The sequence below is a fragment of the Medicago sativa genome, chromosome 8 (genome assembly GCF_051527215.1).
Source record: "Medicago sativa cultivar Bolivia chromosome 8, Bolivia_mono, whole genome shotgun sequence".
Lineage (NCBI taxonomy): Eukaryota > Viridiplantae > Streptophyta > Magnoliopsida > Fabales > Fabaceae > Medicago > Medicago sativa.
Genome location: NC_140756.1, coordinates 35,638,669 through 35,651,236, shown reverse-complemented (window position 1 = coordinate 35,651,236; position 12,568 = coordinate 35,638,669). Strand labels below are relative to the sequence as shown.

The 12,568-nt window shown below is 35.9% G+C and overlaps 1 protein-coding gene across 2 annotated transcripts; it reads right to left on the bottom strand.

Annotated features, from left to right (window-relative positions):
- Positions 1-808: 808 nt before the first annotated feature.
- Positions 809-12,093, bottom strand: LOC146898793 (E4 SUMO-protein ligase PIAL2-like). 2 transcript variants are annotated; one of them, XM_085739339.1, is made up of 17 exons: positions 11,805-12,093; positions 10,598-10,670; positions 10,372-10,437; positions 9,886-9,951; positions 9,710-9,792; positions 9,424-9,475; positions 9,264-9,332; positions 5,877-5,944; positions 5,736-5,784; positions 5,551-5,635; positions 5,358-5,459; positions 4,978-5,029; positions 4,239-4,290; positions 3,575-3,691; positions 2,322-3,098; positions 1,500-1,800; positions 809-1,347 (listed from the first exon to the last, which is right to left on the bottom strand). In XM_085739339.1, exons 1-17 carry the CDS (start codon positions 11,990-11,992, stop codon positions 1,073-1,075), a joined length of 2,475 nt encoding a protein of 824 aa, XP_085595465.1. In that variant the 5' UTR covers positions 11,993-12,093; the 3' UTR covers positions 809-1,072. The 2 variants fall into 2 exon arrangements, with proteins under 2 accessions (XP_085595465.1, XP_085595466.1); XM_085739340.1 differs by having other exon boundaries at positions 4,978-5,023.
- Positions 12,094-12,568: the final 475 nt, after the last annotated feature.

Sequence of the window (12,568 nt, the reverse complement as noted above, 5' to 3'; positions counted from 1 at the left end):
TTTTATCAACTTTAGTTAGATCACTTTGACCATATAAATATAAATCTTGATCAATTAAAGAGTTAATATATTTTGACCCTAACTACAAAGTGTCAAAAGGAAAAAGTACGTTTCTGTTTTATGCATCTTTTCAGGACATTTCTTTATACTAATTTTAACTTAAATATAGAATGAGAGCATTTTGGGAAGTTTTGTTTAGACTCATTTTATAACAAAGTTGTATTTTAGATGTGTTCACAGACTGCTTAGGAACAAACACTTGGTTAAATTGATTATCACCCAAAAACATCCTGATACCTATAAAAGAGGCATACAAAAGAACAAAAAAGGTAAAAACAGCAGGAAAAAAAGAATCGTGAAAATTTAACAATTAGATAATAGGTGAATAAATTTTAAAAAATAAAATAAAATAAAATTGATAAGACAGAGAGATGAAACATCTAGGGAAGTTTGAAACTAGAGCACCTCTCTCATCATATGTCACCTACTCATAATATATTATTAAAAAGGAGAAAATAAATATACAAGAGAGGGCCAAGTCAAAACCCTCTAAAGGCCGAAAAAAAAAACAGCAAAGGGAAAAATATAGCAGCATATGGGAATCGAAAATTAGGCAACCCATTGCAATCCGAAAGAAGACATCCCCAATAAATTTAAAATGAAGTTACAGTTCCTACTTATTCAAATCAATTATTTTCTTTTAACTGTATAGACAATATTATATATAGGCGCGTTGATTTTGTCATCGTCGGTTTTCCCTAAACTGCTTTCACTTACCATGTTTCACCTTGATATATCAATAGTCATATTGATGCAAATAAAACATATTTTCCCTTTCAATTCTGTGGTTAACAAACGTGTAAGGTCAAGTTACAATCAACATACCTGAATACATGTTCTTGTGTTTTCTACCTCAAATAGACTATAGCCAATTTATTTTTTATTTGTTAGCAGCATCTATTGCCAATTATATTCACAACCTATGGTTATAAGACAATGACGTTAAGCTCTCTAATATGTAATATCTATATCTATATTTCCAATCATGTGCAAGTAAAAGCTTCCAAAAGTATTACGGTTTTGAAGGATTATTATGAGCATTTCTACTGTTAGCAATTAGCGCATCCAATTGAGATGTTGTTAGGCCTGGTTGTGGACCTTGTGATCTTGGACTTTGAACTTCTTGTGATGATGGCATAATTAATCGCTGCCTAACATCATCAGTAAGTTGCTGACCTGAAAGACTTCCACGCATTCGCGAAGTGGGACGCCAATTCTGATCTGGTTGGGAATTGAACAATTCGTCAGTCCTAGAAACTGCCTGCACAGGTGGTCCTCTTTGCTCTCCTGCCAAACCCCAGAAACTATCAGCTGTAAAATACGTAGCTTCTACACAAGTTTGATTCTGAGATAAAATTGATTGGGACTGCCTGGCAGCCAGGGCTGTATAGTATATACAGTAGCTCCAGCTGTCCAAACAATCCCAGCTTGAGAATTACCTTGTCTGGCAACATGTGATGAAGCCATAACCCTGGCTTGTTGGCTATTTGCTGCAGCTGTATGAGCTTGTGAACCCCCTTGCTGGATGTGAGACCGTTGAGCATTTGATGGTTGCATTGGCTGGCGTGCCCGGGGATTCAGAGTTTGCTGCAGGTGTGAATTTGTGTATTGGTTCAGAATACTTGTTCTGTATGATCGGTTTTGCGATTGACTTGGTTCTCGGTTACGAGTTGCAGCTGATGTATTAACTGGCGGCACTCGGTTAGTTGGGGCTGACATATTAACTGTTGGCACTCGGTTCTGAGTTCAATGAAAATTAAGTGCAAGAGTCATAAACACCAAGAAACACAAAAGTGAGCTTTCTCAAAGATATCTAGATTAATAAATGAACACATTACAGGCATCACTAACAGTAAAAGACATTAAATAATCGACCAGTTGTCCAAGTATAATAATTATTTAGTACCAAAAATATAGCTGGAAAATAAGACACTCACATCTTGATCTTGTATAATTTCTTTGTAAAGTTAGACAAACTAATGTTACTGTTTCCTATTTTCGCAAAACCAAAAAAATTGTCTTCTCACTGACTTTTTGTGTAAGAATATTCAAACTATTTTAATCTATAAACCAATTTTCAAATGGGATTCAAGTTAAGTAATTTTTTATTTATTATATGAACAGTTGTGATGTTTTCTTTTAAAGGAACAACGATATAAAAAACAAAAAGTTGGCACACTAAATGCAAGTTGAACAGACTATGCGTCCCCAAAACTGCCAGCCAATACAAGGAATGACAACCGAGCATTAATAAATCGAACCTGTGTTGCTGTAGAGACTGGAGGCACGTTCAATGAGGATTGAGAAAAAAGTTGCTGTCTTTCTGCATCACTCAGTATGGCATTGTAAGGATCTGCAGAGGCAGGGTTGGGCAAAGAAACATGAGGCGTAGCAGACGGACTGCTGGTTATCAAGGAATCCAAATTAGTTACTGAATTTTGCTGTGCTTCTAATGTCTGAGATTGGACTGGAAGGGCCTGAATAGCTGAAGGAGTCCTGTGAATATGCCTCGATGTCGAGGATGACCTCCCATACTCGTTTACAAGTGAATTTGCATAATTCATCAGCGTTAAATTACTCTGTGCTGATAACTGGTTATGCATGACAGAATTCATGGAAAGAATATTGTCATGGCCCTCAACTTCTTGATTAAATACAGGAGAAACGGCCTCAGCCAGAACAGGAAGGTCGACACCAGCTGTAGGGGTACCAGATCCACTGTTGGCAATATAAAGTCCAGCCCAAAAGTTGTCTTCTATTTGATCGCCAGTAGGAACAGAAGCCTGAAAAGGCTTTCTATCTGCAGTTTCACAAGTGCCCATTATGTCCAAATCATTATCATTGTTGGTGAGGTCCACAATATTGGAAACGGCATCAGGGGAGCAAGTAGATTCTTGTTGTTCAGTCTGTTCCATTTCACAATCGTGGACCTTATTCTGTATCTTATCCATGTCATGATCATTTTCCGATCCTGCCTTCCACGATCTATCAGCTTCTAAAATCACTTCCGCAATGTTCTCACCAACTTTATCCAGGATCTTTGTTTAGAAAGAAGAAAATAAAGGTTAATTTTTCTTTTCTTTTCAACCTTTATTTCATCCCTAGGGCCAACTTGGTTTGCCATTAAATAAATTGGGAAAGGTGGGAATTATGGTACTCCCTTCATCCCTAACCTTTGGTCCTTTAAGCTTTTTATTTTTATCCTAAAACGTTGGTTTTAATAAGAAATCAAAATACAAGTCCCTTTACAAAAACTAAACAGCAAGCATTAAATGAATTTTAGTTTTACTAAATGAGTTGAGGGTAAAAGGGTCCAAACTTATCTAACTTCATTATTTCTTAATATGTATGTTCAAACCTGAAATGACCAAAGATTAGGGATAGAGGGAGTAAGAGATTGGCATGAAAAATCAAGTACTAAACAATACATTCCCAAACATCAAATTGACTCTGGGAGAGAGAAGATAAACAAAATGTAATTTCATTGAAAGGTTTAAGAACTAAATCAACTTGCCTCAATCATGTTTCTGTCAAGACGAATATCTGTATAGCAGACATGATGATTGCAATGGGGGCAGCGCCAAGATGGCCTCTTAGAATTTATTTTAATGAAGTTGTCAAAGTCGAAGCACTACAGAAAAGAGAACATAAATGTAAGGTAGAGGGGAGAAAACAAACAGGGAATATATTAACACACATAGGCCCAGCCACCCACATACACAGAACCACATTATAAGATTTTCACTTTATCATAACTATTATTCTACAAACATCTAGGTAGCATTGAGTGGGGTCAATTGCAGATCGCGGAAAGTTGCGGTTTGTTGAAATTCCGCTACACAAGTGTTATAGTGCCGCTAATTCACAATATTTTGTACTAAATAGCGTACTGTGGGACAATAGCCATTTTTTAAAATCCAGCAATGCAATAGTGTCGCTATTTAACAACACTGGTAACTTTTAGAACATTCTAACTTAAATAATGGAAAAACAGACATTAAAAACCATATAACAGAGAAGGGCATAAGCTGCCACAACAAATTACTTGATTGCAAACAAATGAACAATTGGCTTCTGAGCCACATTTATTATTAATGGTAAGTAACAAGTGTATAATTAATCAGCAACCCCCCTTAGCATTCTCCATATTATGTGATGCTAATACAGGAATCACTCACCTGAAAATGTTTGCATGAACGTCCTTTAACAGGAGTCTTGATACGTGTACGGCTGTTTTGTAAAAATGAGAACACAGGACTATCAATTTTTATTTATAAAAATAAAAAAAAAGTGAAAATTCCAACTTTAAGGACAACTGAACAGATGGTCTTTAGCAAAGTTTGCAAAGTAAAGCATTCTGGTGAAATAATACAAGCTACAAGATAAATATAAAAGAAGCCTGCAGAAAAATCATACTTGCTAGACAAAGGGAACTTTAAAAGATTATTGTGAATAGTTTAATGCTAAAAAGTTCATACTAAAAGTTGATGGTTGTCATAAACTGTGGTTACAAACTCATAAGTTGAATAAGATTGCTGCTCACAGACGGCATACATGAGAGTTCATGAACTAATACCAATTACCAAGCAAGGAGAATACACACATGCACAAGAGAAACATAACAGATAAAAAGTATTCTAAAACTGCTGTATTTGAAAAGGTTTTGCTCACTGTACAGCAAAAAGGTAGTAGTGGCAAAAAAGAAGCGCAGGGTGTCAAATAGTAATACAACAACAACAACACCACCAACAACAACAACAACCAAGCCTTATCCCACTAAGTGGGGTCGGCTACGACGCCCACCGTAGTGGTTCTTGGCCGCTAAGCCGCTATAGCATGCTATTGACTACTATGCAACAGATAAAGCAAGGAATAAAAAAGTGATCAATACTGTGAAGAAAGAAGGTTAAATCATACCTTATTGGACATTTAAGTGAGATCCGTGATGCCCCCTCGATAATATCTGAATCTATAGGCATAAAGATGGAAAATGATAAGAATGAACAATCAAAAAAGCAAAAATACAACAATGAATTTAAATGGTGGGCTAATAAGAAAAAGAAGTAAAATACAATTTCAGGGTAAATTTTTGGAATAAACTTAGGTGCATTTCCTTCAGTGTTTTACCTATTGTTCTTAACTTAACTACTTGTGATTTTGTCAAATCCATAATTTCTCAAAGTTTGTTATAACCACAAAATATGTATTTTAGGTTAAGAACCGTAAGAATAGAACCTAAGGAAATTAAATGCACCTAAGTTTTGTCCTAAATGTTATCCTGAACATACAAATTATACCCGAATCAACAGAAACTGCAGGCTGAACATAATCTGGTGGGAGCGCTGGATCCGCAGGCAACGATGCAACACTCATATAGGCAACAAGTATAATATAATGACCTTCATAATGGTAATGGTAATAGTATAGTAAGAAGCATACATTGAAACCAGGACAACTGGGTGGAAATAAAACACTAATTTAAATGCTCACCATTGAACTGACCCACAGCTTGAAGAAGATTTGTCCCAAATTTAAGGATACTAGTCACACTGGTGGGCATCTGTGGTCCAGGATCCTGAGAAACAAAATGACATTTAGATAGCAAACTAGTGTTACACTGTTAAGCCAGTCTAAACTAAATAATTTATAATGTGTATTCAAACAAAGAAACAGACCATTCGAAAGTTGGTCCTTGTATCAATTCCTTTTCCATTCAAGAGAAAACTACAAAGATGCAAAAATAGTCATAATCAGCATCCATTTACAGCCCTTCGGCTTCCACACAATTGTAAGAAGAAAGTTAAAAGAAATCATACTTCACTTGCTGAGGGCTGACGAGGCATGCAGATGTCTCAATGTTATCAATTTGAGCCACCAGTAAATACTGCAAGTTAAAATATATGGTATGTTCAAATAACAAATATTAACAATATATATTGACAAAAAATCCAGCAAATAAGTAGTTATTTTGGGATAGAACATTTTACTTTATTTTTTCTTTTCTACAGTGTTGCAGATTGTGGAAAATAGCGGTTTATTCAAATTTCGCTACGCAACAATGATATAGTGCCGCTATTTGACAACCTTTTGTACCAAATATGTATCGCAGAACGATATCGAATGATTTGTTCAAATTCCACAATGCTATAGCGTTGTAGTCACTATTTAACAGCATTGTTTTCTATAAATGTCACCATGATAGCCTATAATAATAAGGACAAGATATTTTTTAATTACCATCAACTAGAATTAGTCTATATACTGGTATACTAACATGATGTTGGTCCAAGTAGAACTCAACTAACATTCTTTAAGCAAAGTCTTGGGGCCGAGCCTTGTAGATAGAAAAATTGTGGTTGAGAGGGGAATGGCCATTGAAGGTGGCCAACCTGGTTCTCCGACGAAGATAAGACATTGGCAAATCAATAGACACTTCATGCCAATAACATGGTTACCAAAACATTCTGTATAATGGTATTAGTTTTGAACATTTAAATCATCGAATAATATTCATATTTTTCTCTTGTTCTAGTTTTTTTCTTATAATTTTCAATAGGGAAAACTCCTCCACAAATGTTAGCTCGAGGTGAGGACAACATTTGTCATTTATGTCGTTGATGTGGGATCTCTACACACCACCGACAAGACATCTATAGCGCGAACAAATGTTGGCAGGCAAATAACAATACCCATTCAAGCCTAGGACTAGATACCTAGAGCATAAATAAATATGGGTCACCCAATAACAGATCTACGATAGACTCTGATAGTATCCTAGAACTAGACTTGGGTATAACTTAATCCTAAAAGTTTGACCAAGGGACGATGTTGGTTGTCAAAGCTTTATAAGGACTACTTTGGCCAAAACTTTAGTCAATGTGCAATCTCAATATCTTTCAAATTGGTACCGTAGCTCCCAATTTGGGAGACTGTGCCCGTGTGTCAAACCCTAGCTGCCTCCATCGTAGTTGCTCTGGATGTCTTCATTGCATCCTCTAGCACGTTTATTGTGCCCTTAGAAGTATGGTCCATCAATGGGAGCACTATGCACTGCTTACTGCCACTGCCAGTCTAACTGATGACTCAACCAGGAGCACCTCTCTCAGTTCAACCTAACCCCCCGAAAGCCCACAACCAAGCACAAGCTCATAATTCTCTAAGTGTGAGGCTACACACCCTACTACTAATGTCAGGTGGACTCCTCATATTTGTTTGTAGTCACTGCAACCGGCTATGACTGTGATCTTGTTTGTAAATCAGTCGGTTGCTACTTTCGACTAAAGTATCAATCCTTTAAGTACTCACGTACTTATTCTCTATTTTGTTACCTGATACTACCTTTGTCCCTATGTGTGAAACCCTTTTGTAAAATTTTCTCATACCCTTTTATAAGGCCCTTTCCAAGTTACCAGATGCATTAATTGTTTTTTCACAAGAACACCCCTAATTAAATGGAGGGATTAAAAGACCGATCATTTAACTCTCAATAATTGAAGGATAATTTATCTTACTAGTTCTTAATTCTTGTACATTGACTTAATGTAAAAACTATTTTTCTTAATTCTTGTGTGTTGGTCAATAGGGGGACAAATGTAGTACAGTGTCAAACTCGGGTGTTGTTATGCATGGAGTCACAACTCTCAATAAGAATGAGTTGAAAGGTTTGCATATACCTGCTGAATATCGCAGTAAGTCTTCAGGCACTTGTTCTCTAACCATGATTGGTAAGATTTATCTTCCGTACCCTTTCATGTAACTGTTATTGTTCCTCGGGATGTAAGGATTATCGACTCTAGTGCCATAGACCACACGAGCTTTCGTTCTTCCAACACTTTTTATCATACAATTCTTATCCTGACATTCATCATATAGTTATAGTTGACAGGTTTGTTGCAGGTTTTAGAACTATCATACTTCATTCTTCCTTGCAATTATGTTGTGTCCCAAAATCCTACAATAACATGATCTACATTCATAAACTTACTAAAAACAAAATTTCTGTAGTTGCACTTTACCCTTTTCTCTGTGTCCTTCAAGATCTTCCCATAGGGAGAACAATTGAAGTTGCTAAAAAACATGAAACATGGAGAGTTGTCTTATATCATCAAAGAAAGGACTTAAGAGAGTCTTTGTCAGAAGGTATTGTCTTCCTGTTAGCATTACAACTCCAACTCAACTTGCACACCCTCCATTATCTTTACCAGATCAGCTTATCGCCCTAAAATGTATAAGCAAACAGAGGTACTAAATGGTTCTACTTTACATCGTAGCAGCCCAGACAATGGTCTATTTGGCTTCGTTGGGTAGATTTGCACGGCATTACATTTCAGGGACTGATGGCTCTACTCCTTATGAATTGGTCTTCGTGAGAAGCCCCAAATACTTATCCATTATATACCAGGTGAGAGTTCAGTAGCGGTTGTGGCAAATAATTTGATTGACAGGGATGAAATTCTTAGACAACTTGCACATCACCTACCACATTCGCAAAACCAGAGAGATTTTGTATTTAAGCTTAGAGATTGGGGTAGCAGTATATTGCTAGTGGGAAATTTTCTGATTGTGTGTGGGTGAGACCATGTAGCTGATCCCACTTAGAGGGAAAATGCTTGGTGGTTGTTGCTGTGTGGGTGAGGAGAACACTATGCTAAGGCTTAGGTGGGTGTACTCTATTGTTGTACTCTTAATTCTAAATGGCAATCCAGAATTTTTATTAATAAAATTGTCTTACTTTTGAGAGCATATTCTTGAATCTTGAGTCTAACAGAGCCAAACCATTATTTTAAGAAACAAGCAAAACTACCACACACCCAATTATGAACATAAGAATGGTTAAACAGGTAAGAAAGGCACCATAGTTCACCAAGGAGATCTTAGCTCAACTCTGATAAGCACCAAGATTACATCTCCCGTTAAAAAAACATTAGGTATTAAGGATTATGCTATGAAACAAATTCGTGCAAAGAAAACATAAAAAACTCTGCATCCTAAAAGTTGAGTGACTCACGCGCTGCACCTAACTTGAAGAAGTTGTGATACTTGAAATAGAGACATGCTAAATAGGAATATAAAAATGAACATAGACAGGTCATTTATAAACAAAAGGAAATCAATGGTTACAAATTTATTTTAGCAGAGAATACATTAGGAGTTTGTCACATGTACGATGTTTAACAAAACAAAACAATTCAGGGGATTCTTACAATTTTCTTATCTGGTTGAACATTATTCTTTGTGATGTGGAAGTCAACAGCAGAAGCTCCATATCCAGGCTGCAATGCGGGTCAAATGATATTAAATATGTTCTCAATATGAAATATGACTAGATTTGACAATCACAATTTAACTATCAAAGACAACCACCTTGGCTTCGATTGACACAATTACCCGACCCAATTTCATATTGGGATAGAACCTGCAAGGCAGTCACATAAAGACAAATCGTTACCGTTGCATATCAGAAATAGTGAGGGATCATCTAATTTCAAACACATTTTTTTCTTGAAGGTCTTTTGGTTTGTCCTAGTTTCTTGTACTTAACACCGGTAATAGTTACATAAAAACACATAGCAAAATATTATAGTTTAGTTCAAAAATAAGATAAAAGATGTAGGAGAAGATATCTAGAGGAAGTTTCAAGGATCCCTACCTTTCCATTATAGTTAACACTGCAGGATGGCAAGAATTAGGTTCGGCAATTGCATTTCCCAGGGTGCAGTAAATCTTTCCTATCTACAGTTTGAACGATGATTGTGAGTTGTGACAAAATGACACATAGCAAAAATAGTAATGACGACAATGATTATAATCAACATATAAGCAAACCTCGTCAGCAATAGTTAAAAGTTCTTCTGCATCTTCCTTCTGGAACCATCCATTTGTACATGCATTCTATAATAACAAACAGTGTCAGTAGTAAATTGAAATTCACATCTTAAGAAATGTTGTGATACATAACTCCAGATTCTAGACAAACACATAGATAAATACAGCAAAGCTCGTTTAAATCATAAGCGGGTCTATGTATGGCAATGGTATAGCACAAAAATTTGTGATAATAAGTAATATTCATCAAGAATTAAAAAGCAATCAGATTAGGAAAAACATCATGAAAACGATAACTTAAACAAATGCTCCTAAATCATTCTTGGCACAGTGTAAGAGTCCCCTTTGGTGGATTACATTTCATGAAGAAAATTACCAAGTTAACCTTAGTCAACAGTGCCAATAAGCAGTTTTTTATAAAAAAGATAGCAACCTTTCACAAGACACAACTAATGGAAATTCATCAACGACAAGAAACAAACTTACCTTTACAGATATCATCAAAACCATCACAGCTGCTACTGATAGCTCATCAGTCTTTCTTTGATACATCTGTGTGTAAAAGGAAAAGTAAAGGCCATAAACCTACTGGCATAGCAATTAATAAAATATGACAGAAACTTCTTCCTCTCTCTCACACACACACCCCAAAGAAATCAGCAAAAAGCCATAAAACCATAAAAATGAATCCACATTTTGCAGTGGAAATCACCTGTTTCATCAAAATAGGTAGTTCATTCGCTTTCTGCGGAATTTCACCATTGGCAAGTGCATAATCAATCCCTCTGCATGTCAAAGTAAATCCATTAACAAAAATAGAAACAAATCACATTTACAGTACCATCGTCCATCTTCACAATTTCAAAACTTAAAACATCTCAATATCAATTTTTTAAGCTCATTCGTTATTATTTATATATACCATCATACCGATAGTGAATGTTCATTGTTACCTTGAAGGTAAAATTTAGACTAAAAACCTAATTTGGTCCCTCGCAATTTTTTTAGGCCGAAATCAGTCTCTAACCAAAAATAATACCCACATTATTTTCATACCAGTGACAAATTAGCCCCTCTATTAATTTTGACTCATTACAGTTGAAGAACTAGTCCGTGAAGCCTAACTAAACTGGTAATATCGAAATTATTAGATTGAACATCTTCACTCAGAACCTCACAATTTTGTGTGTGAGTTTCACTTGTCCTTACCACTTCGTCTATAGACAACATCGATAAAATAGTCCCTCTATCAATTTTTAGAATATTACAATAGAGGACTAGTCCGGAAAGTCTAACTCCACTAGCAATGTCGAAACCGTAAGTTTGAACAACTTTATCGGGTTTAAACCCGGAACTTCACCAGCGTGAGTTTCAGTTGTGTTTACCACTTTGTCTACAGGCGATGTTAATAATTAGTCCCTCTCTTGATTTTGACTCATTACAATAGAAGAACTAGTCCGTATAGCCTAACTCGACTAGCAATGTCAAAATTGTTAGGTTGAACACCTTCACCTGGGTTTGAAGCCGGGACCTCACAGTTGTATTGTATGTGTGAGTTTCAGTTGTGTTTACCACTTTATCTACCGGCAATGTCAATAAATCATTCCCTATATTACCGTAAAGCCTAACTCAACTGACAATGTTGAAATTACTAGGTTTAACCAGTCGTCCAGATTCGAACACGGGACCTAACATGTGCGAGTTTCACTTCGTCTACTACAGACCAACTTGGGGTGCTAATTTGTGTTTATATGAAAACGTTAGGGATTGAAATTCAATGCTGCTAAATCGTGTAATGCCAAAATAGCGAGTTAAATAAAATTGAGTGGATAGAAACTGGAATGTAACTTCACAGTTTAACCCTAAAACAGAAGCAATAAGAAAGGCTAAAAAGTGAGGAGAAGCAATAATTAAATTACCTGGAGAGGGAGAGACATAGGTTAAAGAAATCGAAAGAGTCGGTTGGAGTGCCGGGTAGAAAATGTGTAGCCAAACGGTCAAGAACTTTGGTGATTCTATAAAAATTGACAAGCGACGGCGATACTACTGGGTTTGGGTTTGTTGTTGCACCTGAATCTGGTAACTGCGACGGAGTGTTGGTTGACATGGCGGTTTTAGCGATGCTGAGAGCGATGAAGAGAGAGTGAGAGAGAATTGTTCCGTGCCTCCAAGATTCTAACAGTAAACAGACGCTGATTTACTGGGTTTGATTCCCGATGTATTTGACCTAATTATATATTCGTACATGCTAAAAATGGAAAGAATTGCTAAATTTTAGGTAAAAAAAAAATGGGTTAATATGTGTTTACCCCCTGTAATTTGGGCGAGTTCCGGTTTTCCCCCCTGTAATAAATTTTGTTAAAATTCAGCCCCTGTAATTTGAAGATTCCGTCAAAAACCCCCTGGTCAAACCTGGCACACGCCAGGTGCTGATGTGGCGTGCCACGTCACCTTTTTCTGATGACGTGGCACGCTGACTGTATAATTATTTTATTTTTTTATATTGTACACGTGGCATTTTTATATTTTTTTATTAAAAAATAATTTTCTTAATTAAAAAAATATTATTTTTAATTAAAAAAATATTATTTTTTTAAAAAAAAATTAAATTTTTTTTTAAAAAAACGAAAAAAATTATTAAAAAATAAAAAAAATGAAAAAAATTCTGAAAAAAATAAAAAAA